Here is a 22011-nt window from a genome sequence, read left to right on the forward strand (position 1 = left end):
CTCAGCCATTAGAGAAAAAATGAGATAGTATACACAGAATACAAATGTATCATACTTGGCCCCTCTTCCAACCCTGTTTCACGTATTTTTGTGACAGCTATTGAAACACCTTAAGTATCAAAGACTTGACTTGTAAGATAAAATAGGTAAGTTCTGGCAGTAACATATTTGTATCAAGATTTAACGGTGCTCAAAGTTACACAGTTGCTACTGAATTCTACTAATAACCGTGTGAGCCACTAGGAGCAAACATTCTTGTTCAGAGTTGTAAGAATGAAAGTATAGAGGGAAACTATCCAAGTGTAAAAGTATTAGTGGCGAGTGGAGGAAAACTTAAAGAGAAAAACTACAGGATTAAAAGTAAAAGCATATCAGAATAACACAGTTATGTCATCTGCACGATTCTGTTAGTAAAAGATTTAAGAAGCATTTGCTTGTATAGCTAACATAATACAGAACCAAAAAGCCAAGCCACAAGTAGTGAGTGGCAGTCAGGTTTCAAACTTCAGCATGCAAGCAGACGCTGTGCAAGGTGATGGTATGGAGTAGGCACTGCGTCTACAGGTGCAGGACCACCAACATCACCACCTGGCTGCTTTCCAAACACAAGGCTAAAGTTCCAGGTGTTCAGAGGTACTGTTCTGGCTCCATCAAGAACACATTTACACCATAGGTCTTTCAAACACAGAACTGGGGCTTTTTTGAAGCCAGAGAATTTATGTTCAGACAACTGTAACATTAGCGACTATGTTTGAAGGTAATAGTTTCTCTGAGTGTTTTTAATATTTTCATAATTACTATGAAAGCCTGTGAATTCCAGACTACGAATGGCTCAAAAGCCAATTTTCTTCCATTTTAATCTAGAACTAACACAGGCAATATTATATGTGAAAAATTTATTTTTAAGTGTTTTTTTAATCAAGTGTTATATAACAAAACTTTCGACTGATACCATACTTTCCTGCAACAGTTACGGACTCATCTTTAACTACTTCCAGTAGCTTCTTAATTTCCCTATTTTTTATCACAAGACATAATTATCTTCCTATAGAAAAGATACACTGCACACCCCCTGTATGGTTAGGCTTCTGTTTGATTATTTCAGCACAAACAGAACAGCCTGAGCATCCCAGCAGGAAATTTGCTTTTGTCTCCAAAAAAGACAGCAGAGAAGCACAACACTGCCATCTCCACCTTAAATGCTGAAGTACAAGTATCACACATAAACTAGTGAAAAGATTGTAAAATATAGCAAACAAGAACACGTGTAAATGCTTCTAAAACTTTCATGAGAAAATTAAGAAAACTACTGTCAGGCAGAAAAATTAATTTTAATCAACCAATGCGTTGCACCAGAAAACCATCAAACTCAACAGTTCCAAAGCCTAAAGGAGACAGAGTAAACAAGCTCTCAGCCTGTCCAGCCTCAGCCCATGCCATCAAGTGACAGGCATCAGAAAGAAGACATACCTGAAAGTGTTTTAAGCCTTGTTATATCTGTCCATATTCTAGATGTGGTGGCTCTTCTAGTGATGGACTTACATGCTGGGAAGCAGATGACAACTGACTCAACTGCCATAGATGCAATTTGCTGGGTTTCTTCACCTCACATACATTAAAGTGGGTTATACTCTGAGCAAAGTACAACATGAATCCTGAAATACATTCCCCAGACCCTAACTCAATTTAGTATACGTTCGTGGCAAACCAGTAGCACAAAGAAGAGTTTATTAAAGTTTCATTAAAAAAACCCCAAACAAACCAGGAAAAAAAAAACAACCAACCAAACAAAAACACCCAAAAAACAAACCAAAAACGATAAAAAGAAAAAAAAGAGTGGAGCCTTCCTTCCACCTTAATCCTCACACAAAGCTGAGCAAAGTCCTTTTTCCTGCTGTGGATTATTTGAATACACATCTTCCTTTAATGGTATTTGTTAAAGCTTCAGGTTACCCGAGAAGCAGGTCCTACAAGGGAAATATGGAAGGTGACAAACAGCTTCACTAGCTACCACAATTGAGCAAGCTAATTAGATTGCTGATGTGTGTTAAGCTTTGGGCGAAGTTCAGAAGCAGAAGTGTTCCTGGCACTCACTGCAGCCTGATAAAACAGATAAGCAATCCAATGAGCCTGCTGCTACCAGAACCATTACCTACTCTTCTGCCATTGACTGGGAATCCCTGCCAACTCCCACAGTTCAGGCAAATAAACTGTCAGAAAACTACTCTATCAAAAGCAATTAAGTTTCTGTCACTTAAGCTCCTTGGATCAGTTCCCTAAAAGGTCAGCATCATTTCAAAGAGTTTGCTAACACAGTAAGAACACACTTGGATAAATAGCACCAACTCTCTTCTTCACAGGCCAACGAGGAACGTCGCAACAGAAGAATATACTGTCAACTTAAACGCACCCAGAATTTCAGCACCAGATAGTGACACAAAAGCTACTGAGATGACAGCTATAAGTGAAATGAGAAAAGCATTCTTGCAGGTAGCTTTTGGCTAAGGAAAGAAACAGGGCTCGTGAACTTTATCCCCACCAATAACACAAGTTAATTGTACAAGCAAACAACAAACAGAAACTATACAAAATATTAGACCTATTTGGTGCCCTATTTGGTGTTTTAGTTTTACAAAGGGCTGGTATACAATCAGATAACATACAAAACTAAATTCGAGCCAAGGTATGGTTTGGAAAGGAAATTTCTAGAAAACAAGAAACTTCAACATACAGAAAATTCATGCTTAGTAAATAGGGAATTTTCTTCAAGAGACAGACTACAAAACTTGGGAGTTTATTGCTTTAGGCACTAGAATGAGCAGAAGCAACTGAGTGAATATATTTACTGGCTACAAAAGGCATGGAAAAAGCTCAAGGCCTTCAACTATTTACTGAGTTTGTAGATGTGAAAAAAAGGAATATTTTAACTGCATACACAAAGAGATACTTTGGAGGAGATCACTGATGACAAATATTTTCCCCATCATCAGGTTTGATAGCATCAAGGTTCTGGCAAGAACACAGAGGAAAACAAAGCACACAATTGTATGGTCAGTGCATCCTGCCACTTAGATCCTGCTTGGCACAGATCATGTTTTAGAAAAATATCTCAATCACCTGATGTTCTATGTACAAAGTACGGCCATCAAAGTTCTAGAAAAAGCCACATTTGCTGAACAGAAGCAAAGCAAAACAAACTTAACTTCCATTGAATGGAAACAGGCCTGGAAGGATGTTAGGACTGTCAGATCACTGCCTATATCCTTCAAAAGAGAGGGAAGAACCCCAAACGTGCTGGACACTAAACAGTGGAAGGAAAATTGTGCTCAACCCAGCCCCAGAAGACAGACTTCAGTCTCCAACTGAAAGCCAGCTGAAGATGACCAATATATAGGGGATGCAAATCTCAATAGAAAATATGAGAAATTGAACAAGTCACAGCTATTTTTGAAAGAATAACTTCTAAGGCAACCACTGACAATTCCCTTACATCACAGTTTGAAAGTCTAGAAAGTGAACACAAAACAGCAACACTGTTAGTTAAGTACAAACAGGCTCAGACTGAAGACTGCTTAGGTTTTAGCTCACTTCATACAGTAAAATCAGGGAAAGTGGAGTCCATGAACTTAATGTCAGTGGAGACTACCATTTGCACACCAATTACAAATAAGAAACTATTTCCAGATACGCACCCCGGATCCTTTGGTAAACGGCCAGTGAAGCCTGGTCCAAAATACCATGGTGTCAACGTGACTTTACATACATAACTTGGGGTAAGAGAAGTGAAATACTAAGAAGAATTTTGGTTAAATTTGAGAATAGAAGTTCTAGAACAGATCAGATACATCAGAACCGCTCTCCTCCTTTCCTGGAAAAGTTTAAATTTGTTGGATGGAAAACTGTTGCATACAAGACTCGGGAGTTACGAGTTTTCCAGGAGATTTATGGAGGTCTTCTATGCACCATACAGCAGTTATTACCAAACACAATACATCTGATCCAGGAGTACTTTACAACAGGTTGCACATTTTAGAAGTAAAAATTCAGTTTACTATATTTTTCAGCTATGAGCTCTACAGCCTGTTACAGAAATACTTTTTTCCCCCACAGATATAAACAGATAATGTATACTGTAACAGAAATATAATTAATTAGCTATCACAAAAGCCTTTTCCTCCAGACATATTTCTTTTAAATGATAGCAAGTTTTCCAACATTTTATCTTAATGTCCAAACACAGGTGGGGATATCAATACAAGTTTTGTGCAGGATTTCATAGAGACATAACCTAATAGATTGTTTCAGATTCACAAGTAACTTTTAAAACAGCATTTTTAATAGAGTTAGATTCAATAACTTGGGTAAGATGGGATCTTTGGTAGCCAACTGGACATCAGCCTAGGCACTGCAATGGTTAGAAAATTGTTGCCTGACTTCAAATGGACATGTCAGAGAGTTCAAGCCCACAGCCAGGAAAACAATTTGGCAACAGGTCCATTCCTTTATGCATACAAGGAGTAGCCACCTGGAGTTAGTAGTGAGTATGTTCACATACTGGACTTCACAGGATATCTGATACAGATCTAAGACAGCTCAGAAGAGCTCAGAAGAGATTCAGGGAGTGAATAACTTCCATTGATTACAGTGGAATTGGGATACTGATTAATCTCATGGTTCAGGTACCTACAATTCCCCTAGAACTGAGGGATAACAATTACTCTGACAGTACACATGAAAAGTTAATGTATTAGAGTCCAGAAAGCAAAACAGTTAAATCCATTATTTTACTTTTCAGAAGACTTAACTGACCACCAGGGCCACTTCATATACAGCTACACTCTCTCATGTTTGATCCATACCTGCACGCAGAAAATGATTTCAAGATTCAAAGACCTAGGAAGTGAGCAAGAATGAACAAAACAAAACAAAGCAAAAAAAAACCCCCAACCCCCCACCACCACCAAAAAGTCAAACAAACTAACAAAACACCACAAAAACACCAAATGAAAAAAACCAAAAAACTCTTGTAAGAGAGAATTTCCTCGGTTCCTTGGTTTCCTTGGCTAAACCAAGGAAGATCCAAATTCTTTCCCTGGACTCAAATCATCTGGATCTGTTCTGAATTGTTCAGTGAGCAAGAGGCACCCAGATTTTGCTTATACAGAATGCAAGCAGTCCAAATCTTGCCCATAGTCAAAACTATTTATGCCACAAACTTGAACATTGAAATGTTTACAAAACAATTACCAAATATATAAAGTATGTTCAAATTTTACAAACAGTTCAATCATCATACAAAATGTAATGCAGTGATTTATTCCTCTCTCTGAATTTAATATCTTAACCAGAATAGAGTTTGTAGTCAAAACAAAGACAAGGCAAGCTGTCCCTAATTCCAGTTGCAGTAGATAAGGTTTCAGCCCTGTTGTTGAAAAGGAATTTATAGAACATTGTCTAAGTTTTTTAATTCTTCACAGGTTTTGCAATTAAGGTTCTAGGTGCAATTATAGAATAACTAAAACATAGGAAACAAAGATTTAGATGTAAACAAGATCTAGACTGAACAGAAAAAGCCCAGTTTAGAACTGAGCTGGTAATGATTGTGATACCATCTCTACTTGACTGCAGTGGATGTTATCCTAACTCAGCACACAGAATGCAAACAGTCCAAGTAACAGAGCAGCATTTAGTCTTTAGGGTCCCTGCTACTTCTACAATGGACTACAGGAAAGGAGAAAATAAAAAATAATAATAAAAAGGAAGCATTAAGGAAATTAAAACCATCTCGCCCCCCTTGCTCCCAGAGTTTTTTTCCCTGTTTCTCTACAAGTTGCATAAAACTTTCATAACATCCCAATAAAACTGTCTACTCTCTTTGCAGGTGTCTGTCTTGAGGCACCAGAGAGAACTAATCACTCCTGCAAATCTCAGCACACCAACTGAAGTCTTCAGAGAAAATACTCAAGTAGCAGAGCATAAGGAGATTAAAGAAAAAAAAATAGTCAAATGTTGTATATGTAAGTGATAATAGATTACATGAGAAGATCATTAGTATTCAAACAGAAAGCCATTATTTGTTCCACTCACTGAAAGCCATTATTTTTTCCATTCACTGAGAAAAATATACATTAAAAAAGGGAAAAGCCATTACATAAAAAAAGGTAAGATTATACTACACAACAAGCATAAAAGTTGTTGCCCAAGTTACTTCAGCCCAGTTCCAGGTGTTCACTCTAGGTCTGCAAGACTTAAGCAAGTGACAAGTCCAATTAACAATCAACTGATCAATATTCTTTCAATACTTTTAAAGAACATTTCTGAACTTAGAAAATCTGTGTGTACACAAATATAACCAGAACACTGTAAAACTGCTTTATCTGCAAAACTTTTAGAATTTCATTCTATATGCTCCTTATCTTCACACCAACAATTGACAAGTGACATTTTCAGAAGATGTTTAAGGGCTATCTGTTCCAATATTGTGACCACTCTTTGCTTCTTGGGAGTCTTAAGAAGATACTTTTCCATTTATTTTCCAGAGTTACAATCTATATCCCAAATCTTAATTCAGGAAGAAAAGCAAAATAATTTCTTCTTACAGTGGCATCACATAGGTACTACACATTCATTCGTTAGGTTTTGATTAGATCCATGCTGTGCAAAACAGTTACTGCCATGACTAATATACAGTCATCTAATAGCAAAAAGACAGAATGAAAGCTCCTTTTTCAGGAACAGGATGAGATCTCCTTTCACTCCCTTTGTGAAACATGATTTTTATGCCACTGTTGACCCAACATCCACTCCTACATGAAAGCTCCAAATACTGCAATTTCAGTTTTTCCCAGAAGAGGGCTACTCCCGTTCTAACCCAGCAGACCTCAACGAGATTACAGAAAAGTGCTGCATGTGCTGCCTAAACTTAACAAGGTCCACTCTGCATAAAATACATTACAGCTCTGCTGCCCACATCAGCCTTCCTAATCACAAATGACAGAAAATAATAAAAAGTGCTGTCCCACAGAAATGTTCTCGAGATCTGGCCAGAGGTTATTTTGCAGGCGGAGTGCTAAGCATCCGAGTAGTGTTTTAGTGCAACACTTGCATCAGCCCACAAAGAAAATTATTCTGCTGGTGACAAGAATGCATCTCTTAATACAATATTTCAGTTACAATTAAAAATGGCAGAAGTTCAGCAACTCAGTAACTTGTTTATTTAACTAAACACAATAAAAGCCAGTATATATAAACTTCAAAAGACTGAAGATACTCATGGTTTTCATCTGTAAATCAATACCTTCTCAATAGGTCAATATTGATAATTATGATAATGAAATATTGAGACTTTTCAAAATGTTGTTTACTATCACATATGAAGCCCTTATACTTTTCCACACTATGACATTAGGTGCATCTTGAGAGAAGCTATTACTTGTTCAAAACTGGAAAGTAGTAAAACACTTGCAGCTGTTATGTCCTATCATGCAGTCTTCAACTGATGCTACATTTTAAGGTCTACCAGAGTCTTTACCAAGTTTTGGGGGCAGCTATAACTGGCCTGGTAAATTTGGTTTTGAAATCAATGAACTTTTAAAGAAATCTGTTTCCCATTCAGCTCTGCAACAAGACACAATACTTTCATTTGTAAACATACTGTTTTATATCCAAACATTTTCTGCTTTTGACAGTTGCCTGAAATAAAATCTACTGAACTCTAGTAATCTACTTTAAAAATAAAGCAGTACCTTTTCAACATAAATCTTTCAATACTTTCTGCACTGCTCCACAATCTAACATATAAGGAAAGATTTTAAGGAAAATTTAATCGAGTGTCCAAATATAACTTTACTTTAAACATTAGGTCATCTAAACATCTGTCTCCAATATATCCCTAGGGATTTAAATCAAAAGTCTGCTAAACATATACAATCATTTTGAAAATAAATAACAGAACAAATTTAGTCTTGATTATGATTATCATGCTTTTTAAAAGGAAACATTTATTCTAATAAGAAAAGTCTGAACTAATTTAAACTTTATGGACATTAACTTAGAAGAGTTTCATACTCTAAATAAGACATTTCTTTCCATTTAGTCTACTCTCTAATAACATTCATTGGTTTCTATCTGCAGAAAGCCTCCATGATTTCTTCCTCCCTTTTAGAAATGCCTAATCAATAAACTTTATTTCTCATCATATTAAAAAGTGAAATTTTGCAGAAAGGAGAAAAGTTTGCTAAAAAACAACAGAAAAAAATGTTCTGTTTCCTTTATGTCATCTGGGACGGCCATCATCATATCTCACAATAAGGAAGAATATGCCAGTCAAAGGATGTAGCATCTTGATACTTGTTTTCGTCACTGCTTAGAAAAAACACAATAAAGACTATTTCGAGCAAGGACTGCCTCATTACCCAGTCAGCATTACAGTTTTGCCTTGTAAAATTTTTACCAAGATGTATAATAAATAAGTGGCAGCCGTGCTCTCCCTGCTTAATTCAACAGCCCCAACCCCCTCCAGAACCCTAATCCCATTTAGGAGAAGAGAATGAAGCACTTGTCCGCAAACACAGAACTTTTAGGAAAGTCCCATTGCCTTGGCTCTGTAATAACCAGAGACTTGGAGATGAATAAAGAGCAGAACTATGAAGACTCTCAAAGCTCTCACGTTCTTCCAGGAGTCTTTTACTTTCAGAATATTGCCGATTCCTCTACATAACTCCTCTTTTGGGTGATGAACTGATCCCAGGATGAACTAGTATAACAACCCAGAGACAACAGAGGCTACCAAGAATAAGATAACAGAAGCACTTAAAATGGGCACTGGACACAAAGTTTTGAATGTGCAGCATGAACAAAGCAAGCACTCTTGCACTATTATGCAATTCTGACAAAATTAAGGGGTATACACAAGATTGTGCTGCCACTGATCAGCACCCATAGTACGGCAATGTTTTGGAAAATATATTCTTCTAAAAGCCTATAAGCACCCTGACACTTTGTTTTCTACTTCTTGCAATGGCTTATGTTACGCACAGGTGTACACCACCACATGCAAGGCAGCATTGCAAACCTGCCTGTAGAGAACCAACCATGTAACCAACCTAAAAACCCCCAGTGTATGATCACGAAACTCAAGCATTCATAACCTCATGGCTCAGATCCAAATATTCATCTAAAGATGAGGAGCACCATATTTACTGTTTGGTTCTTAAAACATCTACAGTTCATAATTTCAAGCTTTAGTGCCAAAACACTGAGGATAAGATTTAAACAAACAAGGTTTTAAAAAAACTTTCAAATTCAGAAATTAATCACATAGCTCCACAAGCTGGAAGAGACATCAAATATCATAGAATCCATAATGAAGAGTTAACTTTTGTTTCTGTGTCTGAATACGGCAGTTAGAACCTTTTTTTTTTTTCACCATGCCCTTCATTTTTTACTAAGTTCAGTATCTTATCTGGAGCCAGTCGAGAAAACAAAGTTGAGTGATACTTACTACACATTCAAAATATACACTAATTTTGAAAATCAACCCTCTAACTAAATATTAAGAAATGAGTGTTAGTAATGGAAAAATATGTAAAACTTAACCCTATTGGAAAACCACTCAGAATTGGCTCTCAGAGGAAGTTAAATAAGTAGTGCAAAGAATTTTCTAAAACTGAAAGGGCTACTAAGGCTCTCCTTTGCTTTTGGAAGTGTTGCCGTCTGGGGGCACCAGCCTGCGATCTGCATGCTTCTGTATAAATAAAAACAGTAAAAAGCCCAGGAAACTAGGTTAACACACTGAACTGGGAAATGATTCGTTGACTAAAGACTAAAAGATGACCCATAAACTGTGTTTCCTGACAAAAATTGATGGATTAAGAGTGATCCAAAGGGAAAACAAAAGCAGCTGTTAACAGTGGAGTTCAATGACTGAAAAGCAGATCTAAAGGCCAATTATTCCTGTGTTTTGTTCCACACTGTATGGGTGGGACCTCTCAACAACATTCAGATTATCTCAGTTATTTTCTCATCAGAAAACCACCACTGTAGACAACTGAAGCATTAATTACCTGTTTCAGATGTTGGTGCAATTATATCTAATTGTAGTGATTCCCCAGGACAAGACACGCTGCAGAAAAAATGTCAGGTACTTATCCTGTAACTACTCTACTTTCAACACACCCAAAACACATGACCTGTCCTACAGATTTTCAGTAAACAAAATACTATCTTAAGATGGCTGATATTTAACACTTTCTAGCACAAATAATAATTAGGCATCAGAGAGTGAGTTTCATATTATAAAAACCAATATTAATTTATTTTACCCAACAACAGGACCAGTGATGGTTTCCACAGGCAGCAAATTCATCTCCCCTAAGAGGAAAAAATTTAATTGTATTTTTTCAAGTCCAATTGAAGAAGCACAGATTTAAGGTCTTTATAATCAAGACTGAGATACTTGAAAATACTTAGAGGCATCCCTATTATTCATCGTTGAAATACTGATTTTCAAAACTTCCAAGTTCTAGGAGTCACATCACTATCTGAAAAGGGGTTTTTTTCCCCCTTGTCTTTAGCCCTTTTAGCTCTTTTCATTCATATCAACCCTAATCATAATACTTAAACCAGTCTGAAAACATTAATATAATCATTTTTCAGAGAGAATTTCAATCTCATAACAGATGAGTTCCTCCTATCTCAGCAGTATGATTTTGAGTGTCTCCCACCCTGCTAGCTTGAAATGGAAAAGCAGCAAGCATAAAGAAAGAATGTTTACATGTATAAGGACACCCAAAGTAATGTTACAGAAACTAAGCTACAGTTATAGGAAAATTGGTAATATCATCACTTAACAGGCAAAATCGCCAGATTTTATGCACAGAAATAACCAGAATCAGTTTTCATTTTCTTTTCTAGAACACTGCTGCAGAAAACACATCTATTGCTATCAAAAGACATGCTTTGTTGCTATATGTTAGAATTTTATTCTTATTGCATAATAAACTTTTGTGTTACAACAATTTAATATGGATTTGAATATGTACATCAGTCACTAAGCACAACTGATGAAACAATACACAGTAATGAAAAATTGTTCTTTATGCCAATATAATCTTGGCTCACAGAACAGCTTCAGAACTGCCTCTGCAGACAAAGCATTTTTTGCCTATGAATTTTACAACAGGCATGTTCCAGTACTAATTATTTTGACTACCTACATGTATAACATATACTATTCTACCATATTATTAACTTTAAAATCTGACAACAAAATTTTATAGCTTATTTTGTAGAAGTGTGTATCTTTAAGCTTCTATGCTTTGCTGTAGGTCTCATGCCTGCAAATACTTGAAGAAAGTTAACAGAGGCTTACAGCAGTGTGTATGTAACACATGAGTCTTTACTTTGGTTATAGATTGGCATTGAGAACTTGATGACATTTATGCAATATTGCATAAAATCTATGCTAAAATTAAAATAATCAAGACTCAAATTCCTCACTGTGGAAATCAGCTGCTATTTGCATATTGATTATACTGGGACATGAATTTATCCCAAGTTTTTTTATTTATATATGGTATCTTAGCTTTACAGCCATCTATTGACCTTTACCAGTGAAATGTCACCATTTACAATTTTTGTGGTTAATGCAATAAAAGTCAAATTCAGTGCCATTGGTTGTGCAGTACACATGTGAAATCAGCATTTATTGATCATTATTTATTTGACATCTTAAAGCTTTTACTTAGCATATTATCATTCAAAATTTCATATGCTAATCTTATCTGCAACAGCACCAACATACATTTTTATGGCTCTGGCACACAGGAAAAAGCATATTTAACATCTTAATGTAGTATTGCACTGCCATCTTGTGGGCAGTAGAACGAATGAGAGCGAATAACTTCATTACTCCTAGATGTGAAATTGGTCGTTTTGACAGGTTTGGAGTTGTATGGAGGGTGAGAGATAAGAGGTGAGGTTTTTTGAGAAAAAACTTGTTACTCTAAAAACAATAGAAAATTTCTAACCTTTCTTAAAACCCTCAGGCTTACTATATATACAAAATCTGAAGGATAAGTGCCTTATTACACCCATAGAGGATTCTGTGCACAAAATGTTTTGTCCCCAATGACTAACATGCCAGATTAAATAAAGCTCAACCAACTACTCATTTTTCCCAGTGTATCCTATTTGGAACAAAGACACACTGGGAATTATGAGGTTGCTGCAGGATAACCAAACCCAGCGAGTATCAGAGCAAGTCTGAAATTTAACCCCCAGGTTCAACAAGCAGTTTGGTATGACCTATATCTGAGTCCACAGACCAGAAAATTCTTCTTTTCAGGGTCCCAGTTTCTACAGAAAGTACTAAGCACACTACAGGTGTCATGACATGTTAGAAATTATGAAAATTCTTAGATTGTTTCTGTCACTCTTACATAAACATGTAAAATTTACTTCATATCTTAACCCCCATATAAAAGCTACTGCAATCAAAAAAAAAAAAGAAAATCCCCAAACAAAGCTTGAAACACATTTAAGAGCTCCAAATGGGTGTTCATGACTTGCTAGTACACTGCAATGACTTGATCAAACAAGATCAGTTCACCCTAAACACTCTCTGGATACAGACAGCATTGAGGTCAATGGCTCTATATCTAAGTGGAGGCCAGTGATGTGGGGCATCCCTCAGGGCTCTGTCTTGGGACCAGTGCTCTTCAATGTCTTCATCAATGACACAGACAATGAGAAATCAGCACATATGCAGATGACATGAAGTTTAGCGGTCCAGTTGACACAACAGAAGGATGTGATCCCATCCAGGGGATCCACGACAAATTTGACAAGGGGGCCTACAAGTACTTCATGAAGTTCAAGAAATCCAAGTGCAGGGTGCTGCACTTCAGTCAGGTAAGGAAAGACACAGTAGATGCTGGGACAAGAAGGCATTGAGAGCAGCCTTGCAGAGAAAGACTTGGTGATTCTTGTGGACAAAAAGCTGGACATGAGCCAGCAATGTGCACTCACAATCCAGGGGGCCAATCATACCCTGGGCTGCATCAAGAGCAGTGGGGGCAGGCCGAGTGAGCTGATTCTGCACTCTGCTCTTGTGAGACCTCACCTGCATTGCTGCATCCAGATCTGGAGTCTTCAGCACAAGAAAGACATGGACCTGTACAGCAGGCCCAGAGGAGGCCACAAAGATGATAGTGAGTGAAGTATCTCTCCTACAAAGACAGGTTGAGAGAGTTGGAATTGTTCAGCATGGAGAAGAGAAGGCTCCAGGGAGACCTTATTGTGGCCTGACAGTTCCATAAAAAAGGACTTATAAAAAAGAGGGAGAGGAACTTTTTATATGGACAGATAGTGACAAGACAAGGTGCAACAGCTTTAAACTGAAAGAGGGAAGGTTTTGATTAAATGTTATGAAGAAATTCTTTACTCAGAGGTCACTGAAGTGCTAGAGCAGGTTGCCTAGAGAGGTTTTGGATGTCCCAGCCCTGGAGTGTTCAAGGCCAGGCTGGATGGGGCCCTGAGCAACCTGATCTAGAGAGTGGCATCCCTCTCCACAGCAGGAGGATTCGACCTAAATGATCTATAAGGTCCCTTTCAATCCAAACCACTCATGATTCCATGATTCTACATAGCAATTTTCATTTGCTCCTTTTAAACTAAAACTATATTGCAAGGGTATTGCTTCTTCAAATTACTCAACTGTCTGAAAATTTAGAGGAATTTCGCTAGCTGCCAGCATTGCATATTCAGCAAAGTGTATGAAAGCTCATGAGGATTTCATTAGTTTCCACTAAAATTAAACAAGGTTTTCTGTGGCAACCCAATAACATTTAATTAAGTTAGAAGTATGCAAAGCAAACACTCCAATCTGTCTTGCAGATTCAGGGGTGTATTTTTAAAATTATCAGCTGGTAGAAAAGGAGAGGCTCGGAGACTGAAAAATGTTACAGAACTAAAGTTTGAAACGCTATAATAGGTGGGAAAATACTCTGAAAATTTTCCACTGGTCATGGTTCACAAGGTAACTTCAGCTGGTTCATTCTATGGCATTCTGCATACCCTCAGCTGCTGCTCACTGCACTGGTCTGCAGCACGGAACTATATTCTACTGGGTTAAAAAATATCACATTGCATGGTTTTGAAGTGCCTAGGAGACCAAAGCCAACAATTCGACCATACTCACTTCAAAACTAGCATCAGTTTCTCTGAGCTTCCCTGGTGGCTCTTCCTTATTTCCAGAGACCCACTGAAGTCAAACTGTCCTGAATATTGTACTCCCTCTTTGAACTGTATAATGATGAAAGCAATAGGGGCTACACAGACCTTGCGAAGGTACTTCACATTTTCTTTCCAGCATGTTTCATAAAACAGTGTGCGTGCATGCATGGTCGTCTGAGCAGAAACAGATAGAAATCTTTCCGAGTCTTAACTTCCCAACGGTTCCTACGTCCTCCCAATTGCTACAAGCATACTGGAGGAGGTTCACGATATCTGATATCTCAGCTTACATACACTTAACCTTATTTTGGTCTTCTCTTACCCAAAGTTCTCCTCACCATATTGCGAACCAAGCAACTCCCCTCCAAACCTCCAAGTCCAACACTAGGTTGGCATGCTATTAATTTCTCAGACTAACAGAGAAAATTGACTTCATTGGCTGCTGCTAGTGCATTCCCTTGCGGTACTTTAACCTGTAGAATGTTTCCTTGAAATATTTTGACTGCTTCCCATCCTTAGCTTTTTAATGTAAAGACTTTGCTAACATCTGAAACACCACATCAAGGCAGTGAAAGACACTGAGCATGTACTGTGGACTCAGATATTTCAGCCTTAATAGGAAGGGAGAAAGGAAGGTTTAATCACTTTTAAATATTATGGTTTGAAGTCAAGATAGTTACAAGGTGTAGCTAAGTACTTAGCTAGTTGAAATTACCTCTGAGCATTAACTGATTTTTTTAATAACACATGAATGCCAATTGCATGGCTTAAAAGTAAGAAAAAAGCACCCAAGAAAACACAGAATCCTCCTCCTAACTTTAACTCTCAGAAAACAGCCATAAAAATAAAAACAGGGGAGGGGGAGGGGAATAATTAGACCATTTTCCTGCTGTTTCAAGCCCTTCCTAGTACATCTATCATGCTCCCTCTCCCATTCATACGGACCAAATAACCTAAGGTGTTTCACAGAGTATGCTGGCTAGCATACCTTGTAATGATTTTTGTCTGCCTAATGCCTCTAGCAACAGGAAGACCAAACACTGGTTTTAATACTGTATTTGCATTTGACAGTCTTACTTGGACAAGTGGCTTTCCTGCTTATAAATCTGGTTCAAAGAAGTTGCTGCTATCCAGGTTAATCAACTTTGTATACTCCTGAAATAAAACACCTCTCAAGAGAAAAGGTTTGGACTTTTAAAGGAGCTTAAGAGAATTGGACTCCCAAATCCTATTAGGTTTCAATGCAGCTAGAAACCTAAGTCTTTAAAATAATTTTTTTTTAAAAGTATAAAAAAATTGAAGCCAAGAAGTACAGAGAGGCAGAAACCCTGCTGTTTCATGAAAAGATGAAGAATAGGGGGAAAAAAGGATCAGCCTCAATTATCCCTATGAAGTGATTATTTTATTTAAAAATCATTTTGTTCTGACTTTTCCATATTCATTTTACAGTAATTAATTTTGAAGTTCATGTTCATTTATTAAATGGAATAAGGCAAAGTGACACGGAATTTTCAGCAAAAAACTACTTAAAGATCAGTTAAATACTACAGATCTGAGAAACAAGTCATCTTCTTATTTATCACTACATATATTAAATATATTCTTCAAAATTTTAACTTCAAAATTTGAAGTGTTTATAGGTTATTTGTTCATGTATGGAAGAAAGAGAGGTGATCATACAACTAAATATAAACTAAATTTTATTTATGTTGCCTGTGCTTTTAGCTAATTGTTTCCATCTGCTGTCTTTTGTTATTAAAAAACAAGAACACACCTATATCAAGTAGAAGCATCCTAAAACCTTCAGGGTAACTATATCCTGCCTTTACTGGGCCAAGGGTATCTGTGCAATTGTTTATGAAATTTGCACTTCATCACTCAAACTGATTCAATACTCTGTTACAAGGATGTCTTGACAAATTAATCTGGGTATCCCATAACGTACTTTGCAGTATTCAGTTCCTCTCCATGAGGAAAGAAATATCCATTGACTTTGTCTGCAACACTGCTTTAATTTCTTCCTTTTCCATACAGGCAGGGGAAACAAGGATTTTTTTGATGTTTGTGTTTTAGAGAAACAATTCTTCTTGTGACTTGAACCCTGCATTGACTGAACTTCTCAAATAACCTTTTGAAGAATTGCTATAAATCCAAGGAAATCAGAGGCTCCCAAGTTGTTATTTTCACACTGATCCTTACAGTTTAGAGTTTATCTTCTGTTTAATTTTTTTGCTATGAATTCCACACATGCCTTAGCTTACTAATTAACCACTAGAGAAAGGAGTATGCCTGCAGTTCCCTTACTAGAAGGGCCTGAACTCACTAACGAAGTGTCCCAATTACATTTCAATCAAAGGCCTTTTCCTCACTATTGTCATACACCCAGGCAAGCAAACAAAACCAAGTATTTTGAATTATGCTATTAACCTTCATTGAGGAATCTGAAAGATGGGAACAAACAATGCCAGCAGAAGTAACATAAGCCAAGACTGAGTAAGACTTTGTTCATATTTAAAATTTTGTTCACTCTGAGGAAGCAGAGCTTTCCATTTCACATGAAATCAGATTACAAGCCACATGAAAGCAGATGCACCCCTTGCCACAGACAAAGTATGCATGAGATCTGTCATGCTTGACTTTTACAGTTCAATTACAGCAGAGATCTGTTCAAGTTTAACTTAGCAATGCCTTTGACAGCCAACAGTGTGTTTATATATTTTCTCTTAAAACACTGAATACTTTCCATTCTCCTTCTTCCAGCATGCCAGTATCTTCCATTTTATCAGTCCTGTAGACTAGGGGTCATGCTTGATTTCTTTCTTTCTCTTCCCCTGTCTTTATTAAGTCCATGAACAAGTCCTGTCATCTTCCATAAAGCATAAAAAAAATCCCTTTCTTCCTGTTCTGCCAGCTAAGGCTTATCTCTAATAATTTTCCACTTGACCTAGCAGAATTACTTCTTATCAGATCCTTTTACATCAGACATGCAGATACCAAATAACCTCTCATTTTACTTATGGAGACAATATTTCTGACCCTTCAATTACACCTATGTGCCATTCATTCCCAACCACCTCAGTACTTTCCTAAAATTGCTTTGACAGAGTCCAATTCACAGTATCTTTCTTAGAAACAGATTAACTAAAAATAATTTATGTTTGTTTGGGGATTTGGGTTTTTTGGGGGTGGTTTTTTTTGGTTGGTTGGTTTTGTTTCCTTCTAAATAGCAGGTAGTGGTACAGACAGCAAAGTCACTCTAGGATGTCTGTGGCGCTCACTTGAGGCAAGGAAACCAAATCCCTCACTAGAATGAAATCCTAAGTACAGTATCAAAAACTCATGCTGTCAATCCTTTCCTCTCTGCTTCCACCTTCCCCACGTTGGATCTACACTTGCCTGAGAAATCTAACTTTTAGACTGAAGACCTCAAAGATCCAGCCTTTGCCTTTTACTTTCTCTATAAATTAGCAGGAAAAAAACCCCACTGAATTTTAAGCATCAGTCAAGCAAGTTCTCAACTTTCAGCCATTTCCTTCTAATGCACCTTAGAGCTCCCATTTGAACCACACATCTAACAATCCCCTGGTACAACGTTAGTGTTGTTCAGACTAAGAGAACAGTAATTACTGGTTTATTTCAAAACCAATGAATAGAAATTTCTACACAAATTTAAGGCTAGTGATGGAGCTAAGGAACTTGCCTGCCTGACAGGAGGTTAAGCAAAAGGTTGCAAGCATCTTTAACATTATGCCTCTGGACTAGATACAACAGGCCTCTCACATTATACTTTTCAAAAAAAGTGTTGTGTGCAGATAGTTGTCTCCTTGAAAATTCTCTCACCCTAATACTTATGCCTACCAGATTACCAAATATTTTTCATGCTGTCTTTTCTCTACACTACCATCAAACACACTATTTTTCCAATTCTAGTCTTTCTGTAAAACTTTTCATTCATCTAAATCACAATTTTCTTTCTGGTGTGTTAGACAGTCTGTTCTACAAACAAAGAGAGCCTGTAACAAAAACAGGCTCCTGCCAGAGGATGGTAAGAGAGTGCATTAGATCAATCTGAATAACTAAGGCATAGGCCAACTGCTAAGGGCAGATAAATCTGTCATCTTGCAAAACATCTGGTGGCAAAACACCTCAGTATCCCTCCAGGTATGAAGGGCTTTCAACAGTTTAGGACAGATTAAAACTTTCCATTCTCTCCTATAGGAAGACGGGGGTGGTACCAAGCAGAATCTAAAAAAGCTTTAGAATTTCCAAGGCTGCAGAAAAGCTTCATAAACACCATACAATACACTGGAAGGGCTGGGACAGCAGTCATACAATACACTGGGACAGCAGACTTCTCCTCTTCTGCTATGACATCTCTCTCTGTCAAAGGAGAAGGCTGAAAACAAAGAGCATACAGAGTCACTAGCATGAAAAGACAGTGCTCAAATGTGTTGGTGGCAGGAATGCATAGAAGTGGATTTAAAGGTACCAGGGGAATTAGAGGGAATGGAAGACCAGCTCACATGTAGTGTCACAGCCACACAGGTCTCAACCAGAGGAGAATTCTCCTTGTGCATATTTACACTGAAGCATTACAGAAGACACAGCAACACTACCATATAGCTTTTCTCTTTCATGTAAAACATAGTATGACAAACAACATTTAGACCTCAGAAGAGACACTAAAGAACACTTACAAACACACTACATAGTTGAAATATTAACAGGATTTACATATATACACTGAAAGAGCAGGATATTGTATTAAAATCCCCTACACTGCAGGCTGACTTAAATATTTCATTGGGATTTAGGTAAGAAACCTGAAGAAATTGACCAGCAATGCTTTCACTGCTAAACAGACGTGTACGGTTTTGACATTTGTAGTTTGCAGTACAAATAGAGTACCAATGAATTAGTAACGTCGCCATTCCTAAATATATTTAAAAAGCCCCACAGAAACGCATTTCCACTGCAGCCCTGCATTGGTTTCTCTATAACCCAGCGACGAAGAGCGCCACGGGGAAGCCGTCTGAGCAGCGCAACTCCGTTTTCTGTCCCGCATCCAGGCGCCAGAGGCGGATCCCCGCCGTGGACTCCCCCGGGCGCGGCTCAAGCCCTTCGGGCCGGCTGTGCCGCACAGCCGCGCGCGGGGACTCCGGCGGCTGCTGCCGTTGAAGGGGCCCGCCCGCCACTCTTATCGCCCGAGGGGCTGCAGGGCGTGTGTGGCGCAGATACACCGCGGAGCCACGGAGCGCCCCTTCACCGCCCTGCCCCACCGGCGGGCCAAGCACCGTTACAGAAGTTGTCCCCGGGACCCCCGGGCTTGGGTCGCCTCCGGGGCCCGCCCGGCGGGGGAGGAGCCGCCGCTGAGCCGGTTCGTTCCCCGCCGCCTGAGCAGCGCGGAGAGGGGGAGGCGGCCCGGCCGCTTGCGTCTCAAGTTGGCGGAGCGCCGGCAGGGGACCGGCAGACCCTTCCCGCCCAGGAGGAACGCGCCTACTCACCCGCCGAGCCTCCGGCGACGACTTGGTGAGAGGCCTCCTGCAGAAAGCCCCGGGGCTGGCGAGCCATCCTTGCCCGAGCCGCGGCGGCGACGAGAGGCAGCTGGCGCCTGGAGAGCGGCTGTCGAGCCGGGGCCGAGTCCGCGCTGGGCGGGTGGGGAAGAGCCGGGGGGGCCCGCGGAGCCGCGGTTATCTGCCGGCGGCAGGGGGGGCCGCGAACGCCGGGGGCGGGGGCGCCGGGCTGCGCGGCCCCGCGGCCGCCTTTGGCAGCCGGCCTCGGGCAGAGGGCGGCCCCGGGCAGGGCACGGGCTCGCAGCTACGGGCGATCGCTTCCAGCCGGGAAAGCGGCGGCCTCTGTCTCTTAGGTCAGAGCCGGGACGGCCGGCGCTGGGATAGCCCAGGCTGGGGCGGGGAGCGAGGCTCTGGCAGCAGCCGGTCGCCTGCTCAGGCTCGGGCCGTACACTCGCGCCTCGGGGCTGGTGCCATACAGTGCACACTGGCAGTCCTGCTCCCCACCGCTGCTGGGACGCAGCTAACACCCGCACACCCTCTGCGGCTCAACTTCTAGGAAGGGTCGGTGGTGCCGCTCGGCTCACAGGCTGGTTTTTTTTGAAGCCTACTGTCCTTTCAAAACCTTTAGTCTAAAGGTTGGTTCCAGCACCTCGATGTTCAAAGAACACGAGTATTTTGTCATTTGGAGAGTAACTATTACATGTGTTACACGGACCTCTTGGCCCATCTTAGTAAACAAAACGGTGACAGGGCACGGGCATGAAGTGCTGGGATATAGCGCCATTGCCGACAGCCCCCAGCAGTGCTTTCGGCGAGGCCAATCTCTGCTTTTCCAGAAGATGCCACAGTGCAACGTTGGGGACAGCATGGGCTCATCCCAGAGGCAGCATCATTGAAGGGCAAGAGAACTCATAGGGGTATTCTGATACATTAGTTTGCGCAGTGCCTGCCAGTGTTTTGTGATAGTTTAGCAACAAATGTTGCTAACTGAACAGAGGTTCCAAGCTTGAAAGAAATGTAGCCTTCTGTAATGTAGAACAACTATTAGAGCAAAACAACGGGTTTATTGCTACTGAAAAGGATGGGAACATAGGAAATATACAGAGAAGTGTTAATAAAGTGTTAAAAGACCAAGACGCTAATTGCAAAAGGGAATAATGGTCAGGTATAGCGTTCAGTTATAGAATTTGAATGCATCAACAAATAAACAATAACATGAATTTTTGATCTATGTAGGAGCTGAATGCAGATTGCTGTGGGAATACAGAATAGCTCCCTTAAATTAATAAACCTCGAATGTACTGACCTTTGAGTAATTAAAATCTCAACTTCAATGTTTCATTAGCATTTGCCTTAGTTCCCTTGGTTTGGCTCCTTGAGTCTGCTGCTCAATAAATACTCCTGGATGATCGAGTCTCCAGTGTTCCTTGTCATCAAAAAGCAGATGTTGAAGCATCACTACTTTTTTATAACGGAGATGTAGTCCTCCCTATGCAATGTTCCCTTGGGTACAAATAGCAAATCTAGTATTAAGGTGGACTTTGCTGCAGTATTTTCACAGCAAAGAGAACTTGGAGTTGATCAGAGGGTGCAGAAACTGGTCAGATAGATTTGTTTTCTGCAGAAGGTGTCCCTGCATCAAAGAGAAGGTTTACATGAAGAAACTGAAAAATAATGGTCAGAGTGCATGTAAATTACAGTAGCATAACACCTGCTCCTTAAAAAACCGAAACAACCTCTGCTCTTGTTAGGAAACTATCAAGTTTGTTTCACAGTATTCAAACTCTGAATCTATGCACCTTAATTCAATTCCCCAAATGGAAGTCTCTTTTATATATGGCACATATCCCTTATCTTCCACCCTCCTCCCCCTCAAAGGGCAACCTTCCCACTGTGCAGGTTTCCTAGAGCACTTCTAGGTTTAATCCTATTTCCATATGGTCTCTTCTCAAACCAGTACATGAGCGCCACTCCATTCTTTTCCTCAATATCCCTGGTAGGGTCTGTCTCTCCATTTGTGGTTACTGCGTCCCTTCGTAGGGAATTCCGTCCATCCTGGGCAGCACCCCAGAGCTAACACCCCGAGAAGGAAACCACAACTGGCTGTGCGGGGGCAGGATGGGCAGGAGAGATTCCCCGAACCAGCCCCTCGACCCCCGCTCCCCGCCCGGCCCCGCCGCGCCGCCTCTGCCGCCCGCAGGGCAGCACCGGCCCCGCCGCCTCGCTCCGCCCCCGGGCCGCGGCCCCGCCGCTGCGCGCTCCC

General features: G+C 39.9%; 1 protein-coding gene and 1 long non-coding RNA gene across 7 annotated transcripts in view; one reads left to right on the forward strand and one right to left on the reverse strand.

The window, feature by feature from the left end:
• SLC25A21 (solute carrier family 25 member 21) overlaps positions 1-20326 on the reverse strand; it is a 240602-nt gene extending 220276 nt beyond the window's left edge. For 4 of the 6 annotated variants that reach the window (XM_042047646.1, XM_042047650.1, XM_042047648.1 and 1 more), the window contains exon 1: positions 19740-20325. In XM_042047646.1, the coding sequence (XP_041903580.1) occupies positions 19740-19806 (67 nt within the window). In that variant the 5' untranslated portion in view covers positions 19807-20325. Of the gene's footprint in view, positions 1-19739 lie in introns of all 6 variants that reach the window. The other 2 variants (XM_042047644.1, XM_042047649.1) reach the window with 2 other exon arrangements.
• On the forward strand, positions 622-13299 carry LOC121673854. Its single transcript, XR_006019338.1, has 3 exons — positions 622-633; positions 4619-4621; positions 13217-13299. It is a non-coding gene; the product is annotated as an uncharacterized LOC121673854 (long non-coding RNA).
• Positions 20327-22011: the final 1685 nt, after the last annotated feature.

The sequence above is a fragment of the Corvus kubaryi genome, unplaced genomic scaffold (assembly GCF_017639235.1).
Source record: "Corvus kubaryi isolate FWS band 111438036 unplaced genomic scaffold, C.kubaryi_AGA036_p1.0 66, whole genome shotgun sequence".
In the NCBI taxonomy this organism is placed as follows: domain Eukaryota; kingdom Metazoa; phylum Chordata; class Aves; order Passeriformes; family Corvidae; genus Corvus; species Corvus kubaryi.